Source organism: Hypomesus transpacificus, chromosome 16 (assembly GCF_021917145.1).
Source record: "Hypomesus transpacificus isolate Combined female chromosome 16, fHypTra1, whole genome shotgun sequence".
Lineage (NCBI taxonomy): Eukaryota > Metazoa > Chordata > Actinopteri > Osmeriformes > Osmeridae > Hypomesus > Hypomesus transpacificus.
Window position 1 is genome coordinate 3468189 of NC_061075.1, and position 21784 is coordinate 3489972.

General features: G+C 47.3%; 2 protein-coding genes across 3 annotated transcripts in view; one reads left to right on the forward strand and one right to left on the reverse strand.

Moving 5' to 3' along the window:
- The window catches only part of LOC124478783 (arf-GAP with coiled-coil, ANK repeat and PH domain-containing protein 2-like), a 35588-nt gene extending 21508 nt beyond the window's left edge, over positions 1-14080 (forward strand). The window contains exons 10-23 of one of the 2 annotated variants that reach the window (XM_047037223.1): positions 1446-1558; positions 2175-2226; positions 3113-3213; positions 3350-3452; positions 3742-3947; positions 4504-4573; positions 4864-4958; positions 5165-5367; positions 6435-6527; positions 6856-7091; positions 8044-8153; positions 8420-8530; positions 8693-8754; positions 12093-14080. In XM_047037223.1, coding sequence (XP_046893179.1) covers positions 1446-1558; positions 2175-2226; positions 3113-3213; positions 3350-3452; positions 3742-3947; positions 4504-4573; positions 4864-4958; positions 5165-5367; positions 6435-6527; positions 6856-7091; positions 8044-8153; positions 8420-8530; positions 8693-8754; positions 12093-12196 — 1659 coding nt within the window. In that variant the 3' untranslated portion in view covers positions 12197-14080. Of the gene's footprint in view, positions 1-1445; positions 1559-2174; positions 2227-3112; positions 3214-3349; positions 3453-3738; positions 3948-4503; positions 4574-4863; positions 4959-5164; positions 5368-6434; positions 6528-6855; positions 7092-8043; positions 8154-8419; positions 8531-8692; positions 8755-12092 lie in introns of both variants that reach the window. The other variant, XM_047037222.1, reaches the window with a different exon arrangement.
- Positions 14081-21494: 7414 nt separating this feature from the next.
- The window catches only part of psmd1 (proteasome 26S subunit, non-ATPase 1), a 33832-nt gene continuing 33542 nt past the window's right edge, over positions 21495-21784 (reverse strand). Inside the window, exon 25 of the mRNA XM_047036765.1 lies at positions 21495-21762. The gene's annotated coding sequence lies outside the window, so the exon portion shown is untranslated. The remainder of the gene's footprint in view (positions 21763-21784) is intronic.

Below are 21784 nucleotides of genomic sequence, written 5' to 3' on the forward strand. Positions count from 1 at the left end.
ACTCACAAACACACACGCACTATGTTTGGGATGAGTAAGGGATGATGTCTTAACCCACACCGATAGATCAGATATCTACCCCCTAGTAGTGACAATTTACCTCACAGACTCTGGAACATTCCTGGTGTACAGGGACCCTAGGAACAAGAGTCTGGCTTTGTGTTGCGGTGGGGCTGCTTCGGTAGTAACACTGCCTGCCAAGCGCTTCTGTTGTCCTTAATGTCATCTTTGTCATCTCGATGAACCCATATCTGACCCCTAGTTCTGCTGCCTTGTCACTTTAAAGTTTTCAAATACCTTCAACCATTGAAAGGGGGAACAAGAGTCCTGTCTGATTTGGTTAGCTTCAGCTCTATACCCATTACTCTGCAGGACATGGACTGACCTGTGATCTCAAGATAAACTTGTCATGGGGAGTGGTCCGATTTGTTCATATTCAAAAGTTCAGTAGTTGTGGAAGGGCACGGCTGAATGGTGTGATGAGGTAACCTACTCTGGCATCGGGTTTTCCGTGTGTTTCTAGAAGGACAATGCTGGAAGCCAGTCACCGGCTCAAGTCTCTGTGATGAGCTGTGGTATAAAGACGGTGTAAAATGACACCCTTCTTCCAACCAAACACACACACACCCAAGCTTGTGGTGTCCGGTGTCCCGAAGGCAGAGAGGGTTTAGGTAGCAACGGGCGGGCAGAGACGCGGGGCAGTGAAGGAAAGGTTATTGACACATACACAGGCCTAGCTCTTCACCACTGAGCGATTTGGGTTACAGGGGTGTCAGTGACCCGGCCACGGTCAAGGAGTACTGGGTAGAGAGAGGGAGAGACGACACAGGCGTTGAGGCGTTGCAGACGCGGTTTACTGTGACAGGAAGCAAGGTCAAGGATACTGGCAGGCTTACATTTACATTTAGTTATTTGGCAGACGCTCTTATCCAGAGCGACTTACAGTAAGTACAGGGACATTCTCCCCAAGGCAAGGGTGAAGTGCCTTGCCCAAGGACGCAACGTCATTTGGCACAGCCGGGAATTGAGCCAACAACCTTCTGATTAATAGCCTGACTCCCTAACCGCTCAGCTCTCTGACCCCCCTTAAGGCTTCTTGTTTAGGCCCTCATCATGCCCCCGACTCTGAGGAACCCGGCTGTGCATCCCAGGTGGACTGTTCCTGCATCGAGTCTGGTTGTAGTCGGCTGAATGAGAATCGCTGAGTCACGTTTAAATAAAACAAAACAGTCATCGGAACGGGGATTAACTAAAGTGTCGTCACGTGCTTTCCCCCCAACCAACTCCAAACCGGTGACAAACCTACATTTGTTTTGTGTTGTCTCGCCCGTGAAATCATTTCCGTGATGTCGTCGATCCAAAGGGCAAACATCCATGTCAAAGTCCCGTTGATCCTTCTGACTACCGGTCCCCTCTCTCTGTCTTCCCCTTTCTCTCGCCAACAGGACTTCTCGAATGACGACACCAAGCTGGAGTACAATGTGGACGCAGACAACGGCATCGCGATGGAGGGCTACCTGTTCAAGAGGGCCAGCAACGCTTTCAAAACATGGAATAGGTACTCGACCCGCTCTGCCGCACTCCTGTCCCACTAGCAGCCTCGACCCTCCTCATCCCAAAGCCGGCACACGCGCTCCAGGGAGACGGCCTTGACCTCTTGATTAGTTATTGATCTTTGGAGCGAGGCTGGAGAAAGATAAAATGCATCAGTATGCATCTGTTGGGGGCTGAGTCCGCGTGGTCCAGATGATCAATCATGCCATCGTGCAACACGTGGTTGGTGTACCTGGTCCTCTGGCCGCCTGAATGCCAATGACACTTGCCAATGACATTAGGCTTGTGACCTTGTGAAGTTTAGCCCCAACGCCACTCGGTCCGACTTGATGAGGTGGAAAACGATTTAAACCACCTGACTGCTCGAGTCAGTCACGTAGCTAGACGGACACTCAAGCAGATCGGAGGGTGCTGATTTGCAAGGGATGAAGTAGCCCACTTGACCGGAAAACGGACCTGTCGATGCAGTCTCATTTTAGGCATTATCTTTTTACATTCACTGCCAAAAGTCTCGTTGTCGAATGGTGTTTCTCAGTCATATTTGGAGGTGTCTTGCATCAATGCTTGGTTGTTCTGACTGGTAGAGGGCAGCGTGTGACCATGTTGTGATCTCCTCACAGGCGTTGGTTTTCCATTCAGAACAATCAGCTAGTCTACCAGAAGAAGTTCAAGGTGAGTCAGATGTCTCCACACCACACACACACACACACACACGTGTTTCCCTTCCCAAATATCGCCTGCCATTTTATTTATTTTTTTTATTTTTCGGAGCACTGTAAGCTAGCCTGGCTCTTCCCTCCTACGTACTTCCGCTCAATCTTTATTGTGCTTCTATACTGCGTCTGGGCTTGAGGTATATTAGTCAGATGTGTCCGGTAAACTTTTTACCGGTCCAATCAGCGAACAGAGGGAGTGGCTGAGAACGACGTTGATGTCGTTGCGCTAGTTTGAGTTGAAGTTCCGTAATGGCGGCGGAGAAAGATGCGAGCGAAGCCATTCGGTCCGTTGTGGCAACGCTGCCGAATATCCAGAAGTTAAAGCCGGAGCAAGAACAATCTTTGATCCCCACGGGGTTCGTTCCAGCTAGCTCTGTTAGTGGTGAAGGAGTTGGCTAAAGCGAACGCTAGCGATTAGTTATGCCAGATCCAGAGTGGCTCTGGGCAGATCCAATAGTTTAAACTTCAACAGAGTACCCGCCTTCAAGGAAGTTAACGCTTGTCAATGGATTGAGCCCGGATTCTATGTACAAATGCAATGTATGAGAGTCTGGTTAGGACCAGGCTAACTGTAAGCAGCATTCAGAAGAGAATTTAACCCTGGCGAACTACCCCGCGATACCGATGTGAAGGGCGCTTGGCGCATATTAATGATTCCCTGCATTCATTTACAAGTCTCTCCGTCTGTCCCGGTTAATTGGGATCCAAAATAAACTGTCAAATCGTTGTGAGAAGGTTTACGTGCACTGAAGTGTATCTGTGTGGGGGTTGGAGTGTCAGTGGAGGATTGAGGTTTGAGCATTGACCCTGGGTCTGACCGAGTCTTCGTCCCCCCCCCCCAGGACAACCCTACGGTGGTGGTGGAGGACCTGAGGCTCTGCACCGTCAAACACTGCGAGGACATCGAGCGCCGCTTCTGTTTCGAGGTGGTGTCCCCCACCAAGTGAGTCACACTTCGAAACATGCCCTCAAACACCCCCCCCCCCCCACCCCTGCAGACACACACACTTCCAAGGCCAAACCCTCCCCCCCGCCCAAATACCAAGACATGCACTCAAGGCACCCCCCCCCCCCCCCAGGAGCTGCATGATGCAGGCCGACTCGGAGAAGCTGAGGCAGGCCTGGATCAAAGCCGTCCAGAACAGCATCGCCACCGCCTTCAGGGAGAAGGGAGAGGACGAGGTGGGTCAGCGGGCCGCGGCATCATGCCTGGATGGTCATTCGGCAGCTCCGTCGTACTGGAGCTCCATCGCACATAGTCATACAGCTGCCCAACACCTGTAACCAGACATTCAATTCACTTCAGAGAACTTTATTTACCTGAAAAAACATAATTTTGGAATAGAAAAAAAATTATGGGGAGGGATTGATTTATATGCCTGTGTGGCCATAAAAAGGATTTAGTGTGCGTGTGTTTTTATGCGTGTGTTGTCCTGTTCCCCCTCCTGCTCCACCCGGCCCGTGCCAGAAGCTGGACCGAAAGTCCTCCACCTCCACAGGCAGCCTGGACTCTGGCGGCGAGCCCAAGGAGAAGCCCCTGAAGGGGGAGAGCGCCCTCCAGAGGGTCCTGGCCATCGCCGGGAACACCTGCTGCTGCGACTGTGGCCAGGCCGACCCTCGCTGGGCCAGCATCAACCTGGGCATCACCCTCTGCATCCAGTGCTCCGGCATCCACAGGTACAGAGCCGCACTCACCGCTGAATAAAGATGTTACTCGTTCTGTGGACATACACACAGGTATACAGCACTGTGCGCCCTACGTCGATCGTAGGTATTCTATATAGCGTACACATACAGAGGTATGACAAAGATGTTTCTGGATGTCGCCAACCGTCTCTGGAGGAGGGGATCCCTCACTGAATTGCTTCTCCCAAGGTTTCTTCCATTTGTTCTCCTCGAGTGAGTTTTTCGGGGAGTTTTTCCATTGTCTTCCTTGAGGGTTTAGGTTGGTTGAGGGGTGGTTCTATGGGTGTACGTGCAGCCGTCTGTGACATGCTCGCGGGTCAAAAGGGCTATACAAATACATTTTGATTTGATGTGCTTGCTGTAGAACACTGCTGTGTACAGTACTGTACTGTATATCCACTGACGTCTCAAACCCCACCTTGTGGCCAAAGCTCAAACTGCACCCCTGTGATCACAGTGACTAATTGTCTGGGGAAAATGCATTTGATGATATATTCAACATTTCACGAGACTATTCATTTCACTGACTGCTTGGCTTGTCCTGCAGGAGTCTCGGGGTCCACTTCTCCAAGGTGCGGTCGCTAACTCTGGACACATGGGAGCCAGAGCTACTCAAGGTAAGAACAGGACACACGCACACACACACACACACATTCATCACCTTGGTTTCAAATTGCCTTCACATTTTATATTAACCGACTCTGCTCTTGCTAATAAATCAATGGTAAAATGCTATGGGTAACCCACTTTGACTGGGCTCTGTTCCAGTACACGCTGCTGAGTAAATACACCTGTCATCCAGTGAAGTTGTGAGCTAACGTGTGCGTGTGCGTGCGTGCGTGTGTGTGTGTGTGTGTGCGCGTGTGCGCGTGTGTGCGTGTGTGTGTGTGTGTGTGTGTGCGCACAGTTGATGTGTGAGCTAGGGAACGGAGTGATCAACCAGATCTATGAGGCACGCAGAGAAGAATTAGGAGCCAGGAAGCCCCAGCCAGGAGACCCAAGGTACAGTACAGTGTGTGTACGCTCCCTCTTTCCCACCATGCACAGTTTATAATCTTCGATTCTGCAGCGTTTCCTAAATCCACTTTTCGAGCATTTGAGGATTGAACTCCATTTCATATTACCCGCGTTTACGTGCAGTGAGTAATACATCTTCATGAAGGGCTTGAGCTTAACAAACGATCTCTCCACCCACCCACCCACCCCAGGCAGGAGATCGAGGCCTACATCAGGGCCAAGTACGTGGACCGCAGGTTCGTGCGCCGGCCGTCCGACGAGGAGCTGCGGACCAAGGTGGTGTCCCTGAGCAAGCAGGAGAAGAGGCTGAGCAGCAGCTCGGAGCACCTGCCCCCGCGGCCGCCGCCGCCCACGCCCAAGCTCCGCCCGGCCTCCAACGTCTCCGGACAGTCAGGTTAGTGTACCCCCTTCCCCCTCTCCCCCTCCCCATCGGTACGCAACAACGACCCTTCTCCCCCCCCCTCTCTCTGCCCCCCAAACCCCGTCTTTCTGAAAGGTGTGCTGTGTGTGTGCTTTCTGAGCCCGTGGGCTGGTTTGTTGTGGCCGTGTGTCGTGAGGGAAATGAGCGAAGCGCACCTCTGTTCAGTACCCCAACCCACGGGTCTGTGATGCGCTTCAGCAACTGGTCCAACAGGTCATGCTTAAGACGCACAAGGCATGTCGTCTCTCTCTCTCTCTCCCTCCCCCCTTTTTCTTTCTTCGCTGTCTCGCTCTCAAAGCAGCTCAGCTTGTAGTGTAACAGCCTGTGCTTCTGTCCCCCCCCCCCTCTCCTTTTTCTTCCTCCCCCCGTTTCTCCCTCTCCTCCGGCTGCTCTGTGCTTCTGGACTAATCCCTCCCCCCACCCTCGCTGCCTCCTTCCCTCCCTGCCTCCTCTTCACAACCCTCTCCCCCCCCTCCTCACGTAGCTGCCGCCGGGGGTTCGGAGGCCCGCCGGGATTCTCTGTTCTGTCCCGACGAGCTCGACTCTCTCTTCTCCTACTTTGACAACTCCTCCAAGCTTAGGAGCAGTAAGTACTGACAGGCTCTGTGTCCCCCCCCCCCCCTTCTCCTCCTCCCCTCCCCCTGCATCCATCTGTACTCTCAGGCTGTCCTCCTAACTGTAACGTCATCCGTCTTGTCGACCCTCAACCCACCCCCCCCCCCCCCCCCCCCCATCTGGCTCTCTTAATGGACCGCGCCATCCTGTTAAGCAAATCAGGGCGGAGCCGTACCACGTGTTCCCCGCGGGGGTGTCTCACAGGGTTGTGGTGGTCAGTGTCATGTCCTTTTGGGGTGTCATCTGTGTGTCCTTGTGGTCATCTGAGGCATGGCGTCATTTCAGCGAGGTGGCCGGTGTTTACCGTCTCGTCTAACCGTTTGGTTTCAGTTGGGGAAAAGGGTGTTGTCTGCACCTGCGTGTGTGTGTGTGTGTGTGTAGTGTGTTGCTGTGTGGTCAGTGATCCTGGCCCTCTGGTTCTACAGTAAGAAGTGCTGACAGTGGGATCCAGAACAGCGCTGATGGGAGCAGAGAGATGCTGGCCAACACCCCGTCCACTAACAGCTTAACAGAAGCAGGTACGCACATCTCATCTTCAGGACTGTGGGGGTCACATCGCTGCTGGAGACACAACGCGTGTACGCTGGACTGGGGGGGTGCAAATATTCAGCAAAATCTCCTTCTGCCTAGAATGAATGTGGCTCTTAGATATACAATACATAGCATTCGTAATGTATCCAAATTTATCCAAAGTGAAGTACAGCGGAGGATTTGCACAGGCAACCTTTTAACCTGCAGTCGAATGCTCTAACCACTGAGCTACCCCGTTTGCTGCGTCGTCCAGACAGTTGTCAACAGCCCACTGACACCTCCATCTCCTCCCTCCCTCCCCCGCCTCCCCTCCAGAAGCGGCCGAGCCCCCCCCTATGGCCATGCCCTCCACCCTGCCCCCGCCGTCCCCCTGCAAGGATGTGGTGGTGTTCTACGAGCCCAAGGAGTACTCCCCGGGCCTGCAGCTGTACTGGGCCTCCTGCGCCCGCAGCCTGCCCGACATGGCCGAGGCCCTGGCCCACGGCGCCGAGGTCAACTGGGTCAACACGGAGCACGACAAGAGGACCCCCCTCATCATGGCCGTGCAGGGGGTAAGAGGCCGTGTCCACGCGCCGAGCCACTAGGACTAGAGGACTTGACAAGGAGGTTATTCTGAAGAAAGCAGGCCGAAGGAGTTTGACTTTGGTTTATAAGTCGAGTATCCGGATCAAACAATCAGTTCAAGACAAACTGATGGCATGAGGGAAAACTCTATGCAAAAATACATGAGTTGGACAGTACAGATTTAGAATGCACAGAATTACTTCCTCAACGGGTCTTCAGTGGTCAGTACACTGATACACTAGAGCAGTGGTTCTCAAACTTCTCAAACTCACATGCGTGAGTGCTTGTAAACAATGCTTGCACTGTCTCAAAACTGGTCGCAAAATGCAACCATTTGGTCGCAGTCTGGAGCCCTGCCCTATTGAGCTACACAGTTCGTGCAGCAACTATCGTGGATGTTTGCATGCGCCACTACCCGAGAACCGTCAGGTGGCGCAACATTTATTTTTGTTTCGAAACAAAAATATTATAGGGAAGGCAAAAATGTTTAAAATCACATTACAATGATATCATAGTTAAGGTATTTAAATATTTCTGATATTCCTCCGCGTACCACTAGAAGGGGGCACGCGTACCACAGTTTGAGAACCACTGCACTAGAGCATTCAGCAGCTGAGGTGGTCGTTAATTACATTCAAGTCCCAGTTCGTACATGTTTTGCCTCATAGTCTCCTAACTGTCTGGGCTGTGTGCTATAGTCTGCTCAGAGAGGCCTCTCTGCATGACCTCTTGACCTTACAGATACTTAGGCTGTACATGTACACAGAAAATCTGCCTTACAGGACTGTTGGAACACAGGATGTGCATTGACCCCCCCTTGCCGTGTTTGTTGTTATTATTGGGAGCCTGAAGGAATACGTTGTTTCTGTGTGTCATGTTACTCCATTGTACGCCTTTGACTGGTCTTTTGACGCATCTGGTCCTGTGCCGATTTTCAAGGGCTCGTTGGTCACCTGCGAGTTCCTGCTCCAGAACGCCGCCAACGTCAACCAGCAGGACGCCCAGGGCCGAGGGCCCCTGCACCACGCCACCATCCTGGGCCACACGGGGTGAGTGTGCCCACATGCCTCCAGGGCCTGCCTCCAGGGCCTGCCTCAGGCCACGCGACAGCCCTCCTCCTTGCACGAGGCTTTATTTGGTGGTTCTGTCCAAGCCCCAGCTGGGCCTGTTTGTTAACTGTGTGTCCCTGCCACATCACCTCCCTGTGTGAGGTTAATTAAGGTGTGATTAATAGATGAAGAGTCATCCATGATCTGATTTAAATTCCTGTCCTGGCCTGACAATGATTCCTGTGGTTTTTAATCCCCCATTATAGACAAGTATGTTTATTCTTGAAAAGAGGAGCCAATCAGAATGCGGCAGACATCGAGGAGAAAACCCCCCTGTCCATGGCGGTGGATGCGGCCAATGCTGACATAGTCACATTGTAAGTTGCGTGGGCTGAACCATTAACATACATTTGGGGGGGACTGTTCACTAATGTACCCTGTTAAGCCCTTTCCTTTCATTTATCACATTAGGAGTTCTGTCTATTTGTAACTGTAAAAGTAACTGTCCTTAACTTCCTTTTCCCTTGCCCTATCAACAGGCTGCGATTGGCCAAGATGAACGAGGAGATGCGTGAGGCGGAGGGGCCCTACAGCCAATCAGGTCAATATCCTACCAACAGCCCCACCGAGATGCAGTACAGGAAGTGTATGCAGGAGTTCATTAGCCTGCAGCTGGATGAGCCCTAGGCTAGAAGGCCTCACCCCCCCCCCCTCCCACCAATAGAATTCTGAAAGAAAAAAAAGAAAAAAAAAACGTTTCTAAGAGGGCTTGTATAATGGTACTCAGCTGCTGAAAATTGACCCCATAGGACAGTGCAGTTTCTCAAACAGGCCATGAGATCAGTGACTGGGTTGCGTCGGGTCATAGGCGTCCAGAATTTGAAGGGTGGCTTGTTATCTAACCCTGTGCACTCTACCTGTTAAGGAGAAGCAACAAAAAAAACAGAAGGGGAGGGGCCGAAGTCTAGATTTACTCCCTAGATATCCTGTACTTGTACAGTATGTCCTGTGCAATAGCCCCTTCTGAGGACCTGTCTGCTGCCAGGGAACCCTACGCCGGGTGGACCTAGTCGGCGGCTCCACTTTTAGTTTATGTGACCAGTTCAAAGCCATTAACCGTCGAACCAGTTGTTTTGACGGCTGGACGAACAGGCGGGAGACTTCAAACGGTAGCTGTTCTGTTTCAAGTCGCCGAACCGCGGCGTCCTGGCCGGCTATCAAACAGCCCCCGTGTCTCGGAGCCAGTACTGTGTCAGCCTCGCTGCGCCCCGAGGAGACCCCCCCCCCCCCCCCCCCCCCCCCCCCCCCCCACCACAGTGATTTTCAACTAAAGGTTTTTTGGACCATCACACGGGTCCGAAAACCCTTTTGTTTAAAAACGCGTTGTCGATTATGTTGAGGACATATTTATGCACATTCCTTATAATGGTTATGCAATATTTCAATGTGTTCCATGCTCGTTCGGTTCTTTCTTACGGTTAGTCTTAACCCCCCTCCTCTTTCAAATAGTCTTGTTTGACTCGTTTTGAACCTTTTTAATCGTCATTACGGTGTGTCAACCTCGTCTCGTTTACCTATGGATTTTACTCATGTGAAGTTGATATGCCTGGCGACAGAACATCTATTTTAAGATAGCTTTTTTTTTATTATATAGAAACATTTAAATCATATAAGGATAATAATTGATGTAAATGATGTACTGTACAGAGACATGCATTCTATGTTATATATCACATGCATTGTATATCATATTCAGTGTCAAACTGTATAGTATGTAGAGTTGAGTGCTGTGGTAATGGGACAGTGTTTTGGGGGGAAACTCACTGCGTAAGGATGTTTGCAATGAGGCATCTGTGTTTGCATCCTTGTTTTTATTTTGAGCTGTACACACTTGTTTCAAGAAACTTTTGTGGACTTGGTTAGTAGTCAACCTACCGAGTGTATGCAAACTGTCAGAATAGACTGTTCTTTGGAGAGACCGGTTCTTTTGAGAGAGTCAGTGAAAAGGTCTTAAATGTTTGTGGACGTTGTCGTAGGGGCGTGTTTAAAAGAGACATTGAGATGGTACAGGGCACCAAAACGCAAGTGTGGTAGCTTAGAACCAACGTGTAACCATGTACAGCATTTTAACACATACTAGTATTACCTACTTCCATTTTATAGGAGCTTGAAAACAAATTTTAAAGGGCATTCAAATGTGAATGTAGATTTAATATTATGCTCCCTCAAGTGTTAGTTAACAATGAATGAATATTATATATATATATATATATTCTCCTCTTTCATCTCTTATCTCTAGCCCCTGGCCGGTTAGGATTTGGTTAATAAGCACGGAAGCACTTTGATTAGCTGATGCAGCTGGATGCTCATTCAGGCCTGCCAATCATGAAGTGGATACAGCATTTCTACTCGTGAAGAAGAGCTAGTGTGTGTCGAGTTGCGTTCAATAGTGCGTTCAGTAGTGGTGGTTGTTTGTGATTGTGGTGATGAGTTGAAATGTATTCTTGGGAGTTAAAGCTTTCGCGGGTGTCTATGGATGTGAACCATAGAGATTTTTATACACAGGCAGGGTAGAAGAAACGCAAGTCCTACCTCTAGTGACCACAGGAGGGAGTGCTGCATTCACAAATTCCCCATTTACGTGAGGTTTGTAAACGATGGGGGCTAACTGTTAACATGTTGAAATGGCTGTTTAGGTCACAGGTTTGTCCACAGCAAAGACCAGCCTACTTCATTTTGGGGTCTGGTGTTCTAGATGTCATAGATATACTACTCAGTGGACTAGCATTGGGGTCTTTTTGTGTTCCTTTTCGATGTGTAGATTCATTCAATAATCGCAAGCGTTTGGACCTATGACAGGACAGACACTTGATTGGATGAGACTGTTGTTCTTTGCTTGTCTTGCTTTATATCAAATGTGGGAGAACTGTTATCGCCTTAAGGTCAACAGCAGACACACTATGCAGGTGTTGTAGTAACAGTGAGGGGGGGACTGAGAAAGGCAGAACTTCACAATGGGCAGAACTACTAGACATGGTATTTAATTTGAAGATGGCTGAGGAGGGGAGGAAATGAACACAAAAGATTTGGTTTCGTTGTTCGAGGCTAAATCCTCCAAGGCTGAAAATCTGTCTTCCAACGTGACACTGATTTGCCAACTCTCAGCCCCTCAACACACACACTAATTAGTTGGTGAATAATGAAGTGTTGAAGGGCAGACCTGTGATGAATGTGAACGCGAGTTCAGCCCAGTGTAGGATGCATGTCTCTACTTTCTCATAAAAACAAAAGGACAATCCCTCTCCATGTTAGTACCAGGTTAAGCGTACGAATGTGGTCAGACCGACTTGAGGTTGAAACTCGAATCTCTCTTTAACATGCACTGTCATCACTGTCATAGCTCGATCTTTCTGCATCTTTCCTGTCCCGTTTCTTTTCCTCTCCCCCCCCCCCCCCCGAGTTGGTGCCTTTTTTCTGTTCTCTCATTTCTGTGGGATGCTGAGGCCAACACAGCTGTATTTTTGTACATAGACCTGCACTTTAAATACAATACAGTTGTTAACTAAACTAATCTTGTGGCCTAGTCTTTCTTTCTACACTACACTATTCTCTGCAACACAGTACTCTTTGCCTCTTGTTGTTGATTTCCACTATGCTGACAACTTGTGGCTACAGCTTTCGCCCTCCTCTCGTCTTCCATACTGCTGTATCTTCCTGTCCAGCCCCGCTGGCGTTAGCAGGTATGGCTAACTTCACTTTCTATCATTCCATCTGGCTTTTTTTTCCTCAACTCTGACGTGCAGGAGATTTCCAAACCTTCATTATACCGTATGTACTTTGATATTGTGTTGACTAATGAAATGTACACAACTTGTTTTCTCCTCTTCTCCCGTGCTTAAATAACTCATCACGCTGTCGTGGTTTATGTTGTCCTTGCAGGAGACGAAACCTACCAAGACATTTTCCAGGACTTTTCCCACATGGCGTCAAATGACCCAGACAAGCTGAACCGTTACCAGCAGTACGACCTACCCAGGCCTTGACACCAGTAGACGGTTCCAGCTCCAACGTTCTGGTTCCGGCCCATCTGGAAGTTTCTCAAAGCACCCGGAATTGTTCTGATCTCCGCTGCAGTATGGAAGGCCCAGGCCACCACAACCTAAACCTGTCAGTAATGAATTCTATTCAGACTCATTTCATATCATACGAAGAAATACATTTTAGCAACGTGAACTGGAACAAGTCGCAGCATATCCCAGTGCTTACGTGAACGGTACATAAGAACCGTTTAAAGGGTTTGCCAGATTTTCTTAACCATTTAGCCGTGAAGCACAGTTGAGTGCACAGACACCTAGAAACAATATTTTTATGGATGGACTCCCGCCTCCCCCCCCCAGCAATAAAGTTGGAAAGACATTCAGTTCTATTCCAGCGCTAAAATCACTTTTACCGTCCCATTTTATTTTTTGTTTTATTTTGTTTTTTTTGTACTTAATGTACTGTACACTCAGTTTAATGACACATTTTCACAGATTTGTCTGTTTAATGACTTGTGTAGACAGTGTTTGAGGGTCATCTTCACCGGTCAACCCCTTTTCATGGGTGTAAGGTAAGTAAGACACTTATTTGCACCAATCCTTTTGTCTTAAGTTATCACTGATGTTTACCTGTTATGAAGGTGAAACTTTGAAGTGTGAATTACTTTACAGTTGGTGTGGAACGCACACATTGTCAAAATTGAGATTTGATCATAGTGTGACAATGTTAAGAAGAAAAAAAAAAACTTTTATAGATACTGATTGTGTGTGTAAAATGTTCATAATTTTATGATCAGTTTCTTTCTGATGCAAGATTTTGTTGGAATCATTAGGTTTCTCGGGAGCAATAATATTTAGCATTGCCCTTTCAACATCCCAAAGGCTTGGAACTAGTAATGAACAAAAGATCATCGGAATATACATGTTGGGTCCTCTGTATGAAGTACAATTGATTAGTTGATCATTTAGCCCACACACATTAGAATGGAGGCTACCCTTAGATAATATGCAACATATGGTGCTAGGACAACTCATTTGACCTTGACCTCCAGACCATCAAAATGAACATAAAAACATTACCTTGGGTGAACACCTAATACCTAATTTTCTGTCTTCATGTCAATGACCACACTGAAGTGCTCTTCAGTGCAACATGGGATACAGTACATATCTTGTACATTGTAAAGATGCTTTTGAATATGACTCTTGAGAACTTAATTATAAAATTAGTGGTACTTGAATCATTAAATAAGCTTTTGTAAATGCTGTTCTTTTTATTATTGTGTAATGTTATCCCATTTTATATCACCCTTCTGTATACCACTAAAGTAATGTATATTCTCAGTATACATTTTAAAGGACTGATTGCATGTACTACAAATCATGGACTGAAGATACTTTGCCGAATATTGAACCATTTGTTTGCTTGTTCTTTTGATTTTATAATGCAGTTTATTACCGCTGTGAATTACTCTGTCATTCCGACTTGAAAAGAAAATTGTAGTGCAAAATTGAATAGAATTTCTGATCCCCCACCCCCCCCCCCACTACAAAAACTCACCAAACCGTACTTGGGACAGCGCTGCCCGCTTGACTTCATGGCTTACATCACCACGGGCTGAAGTTCCACCATCATGGATGTGGGAACACAAACAACAACGTGTCTCTGAGGATCTCCAGCAGTCCTTAGCATGATGTCACCAAAAAGCCTTCCTCCCTCACCACGCAAACAATGACGGTCTGTTTATTTCTACTGGTGTGTTGTCGCATTCTTACGATGAGATGCCGTTACCTCAGTGTACACGTCCGTGTTTGTTTGAAAACATTATGTTTTGGGACATTTGACACCAACGCAGATGACTTACAAATAAACCATTTATCTAGAACTGGCCCACGATCTGTTTGCAGTGTTTGTTTAGTGTCATATACTGTTGTCTTTGTGCCATTGGGGCAGATTTGGTACAAAACGTGTACATTAAATGTGGCTTAATACGGCAAGAGAAAGAACTAGGCTAAGTATTTGAATGAAGAGTTTCCATAGTAAGATTTTCAGGATTTAAATGTTGAGGAAGGCACAATCTAGCTGTACTGTCCAGTCTCTAGCGTAGATGTGGGCTGTTGGGCTACTGTACCTCGACCCAGCCTCTGGGCCTCGTGTGTGGGCAGGGGCCGTGCACTCCTGGTGCTCTTTCCAGGAGAGCTCTGTGGTGTGCTCCCCTGCAGAGAGGTGGAGGGCCGCAGCTGGAGATGATTCCCCTCGATAAAGAAAAGAAATGTGAACACGCAGTGAGAGGACATGGTCCATTAATGCCGCTCGCCCATCTGCGACATCCAAAGGTCTTCGTGTAGCACGGAGCCTGCCAGGGGCTTCATCTCCTAGGTTACGGCATGGAGACACAAACGCACTATTTTAAAGGATCATTACATCTATCAACATTGGGAATTTCTTTTGAATAGAAGATAACTTTTTTGAATGAAAACTATTGATACATTTACAAGATGTAATTGATATAAAAGTAAATACTGTATTTAACTCCAACTGTCTAAATAGTAGAAAATAATCAAATTGATGATATACCACATTAAACACTGCATAAAGTGTATTAACTTTATAATGCTTTGGTCTAGTGGTAGTATACCAATTATACAGTAAATTTGACAGCACTTGACATTCAAATTAATAGGTCGTTATCCAACTCAAGGTTGAGAAGTCCTACATATTTCACTGATGGTCATATTAGACACAGTAATATATAGGATTCCTGTAGGTTTCAGTAAGTCAAATTTAAGACTTTTTAAAGACATTTTAAGACCTACACAACGCATAACCCCCCAAAATATTCAAATCAAAGAAATTCTGAAAAAAGTTATATTTCAATTAATTTAGTCATTGAAAAAGCTTTACATTAATTAAGATGAAGCAATAACATTAGTAACCACATTTTATTTAATTCAGCACTAATTACTAGGGGTGGGGGAAATCATATGAATCTCGATTCAGTCTTCTAGCGATTCACAATATTTTTTTAGGTGAGCATATATTGAATTGCAATTTAATTAAAAAAAATCGATTGTGAATCGATTTTTATCGAATTGTGAAGGACCAAAAGATTCCGACCCCTAATAGACGTTAAGATGTACATTTCTGTTTAATATGTATCCGTGTCGCAGAAATAAGTCTATTCAAAGAAAGTGTACTTATCATCACTGTATTTTGTGAACGAGTTCTTAAAAATCCTTCAGCAAACTTTCACTTGTTTTGTATGATTAGAAGGCAGTTCTCCTTTGACATTTAGTAGTGTCATAAGGGCAATTACACTGTCTTGTAGAAAGTAACTTTGCAGGAACCCTCAGTGGTGTAAGCATGTGTACCATCGAGTATACTGCCAAACCCCTGGTTCAAATCTCGCTCAAACCAATAAATGATTTAACTGATATCAGTTAAAAATCTTTCCATAGCACAATACAAAACATAGCACAAAACAAATGCAATATAAAAGACATACAATAAGAAATGACTACAACAGTCTGAGTTCAGAGTCAGAGTTAAAAGAGACTATATGTTCAAAAACCATAAATATCGTCTCTCTCCTCGCCGCCAAACGCTTGTTAATCTCAGGAAGATTCTCTTTAGTTTGGTTTAAAAAAAGAGTGCAAATTATACAATGATTATCGTGGGGGTCAGCTTCTTCTCCAGGGCTGAAAGTAATATTTACTATTACAGGTAAGAACGATATATAAATGTGTCAACCCCCCCAAGCCCCCCCATAATTCGAACCCTGGACTCTAGAGGAGTGGTTCCCAACCCTGGTCCTCGGGACCCCCTGTCCTGCATGTTTAAGGTGTTTCCCTGCTCCAACACACCTGATTCAAATGAATGGTTGTTAACAGGCTTCTGCTGAGCTGGGTCCCGAGGACCAGGGTTGGGAACCACTGCTCTAGAGCTCTGGTTTGTAGGCTACGACAATACTTTTTTGCTACTTTGTAATAACTTTCTACGGCCATTGTTTCTTGAAATGAACGAGGGTATAACCTTTTTTAAAGCTGACTAAATGGAATTTAAGACCTCGGGTGAAAATCTGGCAGTTTAAGACGTTTTAAGGCCTTAAATTCAAAGTTCAGAATTTAAGACTTTTTAAGACCCCGCGGGAACCCTGAATATAGAAAAAAATATTACAATCGGTGAACCAGCAAGTTGTCACGTTACATAATTCTTGGAAAGATAAACGGAGCAAAACTGAAACTACATTGTCCACCCCTGTTCGCTAGCTATGTAGGTTGCTAAATGAATTTAGCCTTACCTTGAAACCTTGCCACAAATGTTGTATCTTCATCAATAATTAATCAAACTTTTTTTAAGATACAGTGATGTCAGTTGTGTATAAACAAACAAATGTGTCCTTTAGTAATGTGAAAATTCATGTATATGCATTCTGTGAATAAAGCTATATATATATATATTATGTTTGACAATTATATAGCACCTATACATACACAGAAATAATAATACAAAAATCAAGCCAGTTTTAAGGTCAAAACAATCAAATCCCTAAGGGTTACATACAGTAACAGGACAGACAAAGAATGTCTTCAGACAGGAGAACAACCATCTTTCCCTTTCAGATGTGTTCATGCCAGACAGAAGTCATTAGCAACAGGCGATAGCCTTCTGTCCTCCCACGTCCACACAACTCAACAAGCTAACGGGAAGACTGTTCATGAGTTCACTGTGAAAGAATGGCTAGGAGTTCATGTTTAGGAACGGCCGGGCACAGTGAATCCAAACAGTCCAGCTTGTATTTTCTAAAAGCTGATGCTAAATAGAAAGGCAGTATGAATAGACAGTGTTCCAGGCATTTCGGTTCATGCCGCGAAATCCTTCCGACCTCCACCACACTCCCTCGCCCACCGTCCCCCATCCCCACCTCTTCCTCCTCTCACTCGCTACTTCCCACTCCAGCTCTGCTGTTTAGATTATGTCTCCAGACCAGCTTCCCAGAATGAGACGGCCTCCCTCACCCCCCCCCCCCCCCCCCACAGTCTCTTTATGAACGTGGGGTTCCCTGGAGGCCTGCCCTCCACACCCCGGTGGGCAGCCAGCGGTCAAGCCTTTCCAGCGGGACGGCCCGGCTAGGGAAAGAACGAGCCCGGCTCCACCAGCACCGGGTCTGGCCTCCAGCTGTTCAGAGTCCCAGGACATCCCTCCGGCTGCCAAGGCCAGGAGAACCCATACTGGAGGAGGGTTAAAAAGCTTGAGAGTCTGGCCAATGGCATCCCTTCCCCTTGGAACCAACTAGCTAGTTCCTACTTACAGATGTGGCGCAGAGGCCAAGAGAAATCCCCAATCCTACACCCCGAAGATGAAGCATAGAGCTAACAGGAGATGGAAGGCGTAACTAAGGACAATGACATGTGTAGTGGTACTGAAGCAGGGCCTCCTTGTCAGTTCTGTCACTCGTCTTGCTCAGCTGTCATGGGGGGTGAACCCGGGGTGGAGGAGGAGGGGGATTACAGAACCCCCCAGACAATGTTTTGACATGGGTTGTCTTATCGGAGCCCAAAGGACAAGTCCTCTACCAACAGCCTCCAAATTGTGGTCATAGAGGCATGGCGAGGCTGGGTAAACACACAGCGCATGTGGTAACTGACGGACTGGGAACGCTAGTGCTGCCTCGTCAGCCCAGAGGGGCGGAGCTTGACTCGAAGATAACCCACGGTAGTGGGAGCACCCCCCTCCCCACGAACCCCCCCCACCCGGTTCCTCCAGACAAGTTCCCCTCGCTGCCGCGCAGCATGGGTGGGATGAGTGTGCCATTCGAACAGCTGAAACCCAGCCCAACTGGAAGGTCCACAGAAGTAAGAGGTCAAGGTATTCGGTCCTGTGTTAGTGGAAGTACAGGAAGATGAGGGGTCGGGTCTTACTGAACAGAGCCTGACCACCTGGAAAAGCAGCAGCGGCGCTCCCGTTGCAGGGGTGACTGGAATCAGACGTAAGCCCCTTCGTGTAAACAAAGGAAAGCTACCTTGCGTGTGAACAGGCACTTGTACTGCAAGCTTGTGTGTCATGTCGCCCTTACAGTATTTCTCTTTAACGTAGAGACATATTTCGTGCCTGTGCAGACAAACATGATGTCCATCTTCCAGCGCCAAAGCAGTGTTCATAAAATGGAAGTCTTAAAAGGACTGTAAGAGGGGCAGCAAAGATGGAAAGCATGAGTATAAGCTTCTTTTTTCTTTCTTTGTCATAAAAATTAGGAAAGAGTCTAAATGTGAGGTGTGTGGTGTAACAAGCCTTTGGGCGAAGATCTTTGCTGAAACCAATCTTCTCTGCCAGGATGCCTGGTATTTGTCATCCATCACTTCAGAGTCTAAAGTCCAATCTTTTCATATTCCCCTAAAACAACTAGTGCCAGGGTCATTCTGTCCCACCGGTTCTCTGAGATACGGGGAAATTTAGGAGGAACCAGTCAGGTTGACCGCGGCCAAAATCCACAGCGTCTCTCCTAGGGCTGTTAAATCTGGAATCTCCACAAGGCAAGTCCAAACAGTCTTGTCCTGTCCGAACAGCACGCACCGACTGCGTGTCACTCGATGGTCTGTGAAGTCAAGCAGACACTCTTTGGGGCCTCGACCCTGCTTTTAAGTAGATAGCCTCCCACATCGAAGGCTCCAGCTTCCTCCCCTACCTCCCCCTTCCCACAAAAACTCTGGAGGTCACTGTCCATCTGGTGGGTCCGCTTGTTTACCTAAACAACACGAGGGTGCCGTTGACCAGCCGACCCTGTCATCGACGCTTACTCATCACGGTTTCGACAGACGGTGACTACATGGGCCGGAAAGCCAAAAGGTATGCGCGGCGCCCTTCCTCCATCCCACACCACCTCGTCGTCCCTCCCCCTCTGGTTGGTTCGTCAGTTCGCTGACAGACTTTGGAGGCGCCGGTCTATCGCCTGCTTGCAATTACTCCCCCGGGGTTCATGGCTCGCCCTGGCCCGACGACGCAACCGTGGGATAGTGTTGCCTTGTATGGTGATGTGGATTACATCCGAGAAAAGACATGAGATGGACCATTGACTTCACGCAAACTATCAAGCTTAAACGCAAAACAGCGTCAGATCCCAACAGACTGAAGTTATTACCGTTGACAAAGACCTGAAAAAGTACATGACTTGTCTTGAAGGGTATCGAAAGCTCCTCAAACTTGACCTTGTTTGTCCACTGCTCTAATGATACATGGTGGCTAGGTCACCAAGGACAAAGAGAAGACCAACATCGAAATATGAAAGTCTGATCCGAAGAAAGAACTCGTCTGATTTACGAGTTCCTTCCAGGAATAGAGAGCGTTTTTTTCTCTCTACCCTTTTGACCAATCGAGGCGTCCCACCCGCATCGCTGCGGCATACGGGAAGTGAAGAAGGCCCAGGCGGTCGGTCTCATCTTCGGAAAACAAGGCGGGAGAAAGGGAGGTCTGCACCATGACTAAATGTTTCCTCGGTTTAAGGAAAGCAGGGCGTCTTTAGGCATGTGTGATGCATCGTCCACCCCTCAACCCCAGACACATTGCCCTCATGACCCCATGAGTCTATATTTAACCTACTGAACTAACCTGAAGAAACGTAGTTTGACCAGGTTAATTTACGGATATATTTGTTGCACGTCTACCCTCAACGCCATTCCACGTCCAACAGCAATCGACTAGCCAGTGAATCAGTCCCTTTCAGACCAAATAAAAAAGGCTGTTATGACTGCAGCATGCTTACACGTGAGTAGTGGATGGGTCAATGAATTTGGGCAATAAGTGGTCTGTCGTGTGACTTAACTAGTGGAAATGGAGCGCAACAAAATCTCTCTTAGCAGTAATTAAAGTAGCAGCACAGGAGTTTGACATTTATGGCTGATGTTTTACTGGTTGCAGAAAAACATTTGCGTCTCAAGAGCCCCATTACACAACATATCATGCAGAAAACAATTGTCTTTACCGCATATTGTTATTTCCGAGAGTCCTTTCCATATAAACACACATTTTTCAAAAGTATGATTATATCTTAAGCTAGAGGAAAGAGTCAAGTTCTTTCCTACAACAGTTCTGACCCAGACATCTCTCATTGATCAACTAATTCACACGCTGGCACCAGTGCAGATAACTTGGATTAAATAGGAAATTCACCGAGTAAATTCCTTGGAGGGTGCCTTTGAAATAAGTCCAGCAGCCTACTTCTAAGTGAGATTGCATCAGGTTCACATACTTCCATAAGACATAGATAAAGTGTTGTCTGCAAAAACTTACTGGTTCTGGAGCAAATGCACACAATGGCAGAAACAGCTGGTTCCTATAACGATAAAAGAACAAAAATACTCCTTTAAAGTATTATTACATTAAAGTCAATTGAAACGGTCGAATATGGAAGAGGATTGAAAATAAATCAAATGCATCCCAATGAGGCCTGAAGTGAGCCTCAAAGGATTTGGGATGATACATTATTCTTACATGATATCAATCAAAAATACAAGCTAAACCAAACAATTGCTACTTAAGAACAATCATTTATGCGATTGTTTTGAATATTCTTATACATTTTGCACGTCACTTAATTCAGCAACGTTTCGCGTCAAATCCAAGTTAGCCAAATGTCTGTCTCGATGGATATGAGGGAACGTCTTAACAGCAGACTTCACATAAATGACTTTGCACTAATGACTAGCGGTCTTAAACTGCTCAAGTCAAATATCAAACGCAACCATAGTGGTACATCTACAAGCTCCGCAGAAAACAGTCAAATCCCCACCACCATGAGCCCGTGTGTCCAACGCTACGTTCACCCACATCCACATGACCGCCCTCTTCCCCGCCATACCGACGGGAGTTTATCGGTTACACACAGCAGAGGTGACTCGAGGCTCAGACAAACTGCAACCCTGTGAGGATTTCTACACACGTCCCGTGTCAAACTCTGAAGTGCTTCCGTGTGTGTGTGTGTGTGTGTGTGTGTGTAGTGTACTCTGTCGATCTGACGCTGATTGAAAGGTCGTCCTTCACCTTGAGCCAGTGTCCGTTCATGAAGAGGCACTTTGTTTCAGACAGCAACACTTCATCGAGGTCCAGAGGAGAGGCTCACCAACCTTGTAACAGGGTCTTGTACGGCAAGTCCTGTTCCGAGTTAGGCAGAGCTGGCGGGCTGACTGCAGAACAGCTACTCTGGGAGAACAGTGCTGACTGAATGTAAACGCGTGGGATTAGGAGGGATTACTCTGTGTACACGCGGCACATATGGGAAGTCAAATAAACACACATGATTCGGTCCTCCAATATATATCCTTTTTTTTTTTATTGTACTGACAGAAAATGATACCGTTTAACGAGAGAGAATGTAAAACCTTCCCTGTCTGACAGAGGGGCCAGGCCAGGGACGGAACATGTAAAAGAGGGATGTGGGGAGGAGAGGAGGTGGGGGGTAGGGGGGGGGGGGGGTTGGGATTGTAAGTGAGGGAGGGAGGGGGTGGGGGGGGGGAGAGAGAGAAAGAGGTGCATGCTGGGATGCGAAGATTCCGACTCGGGAGCCTTGGGACGCCACCTGTGGAGCACAAGAGGACACA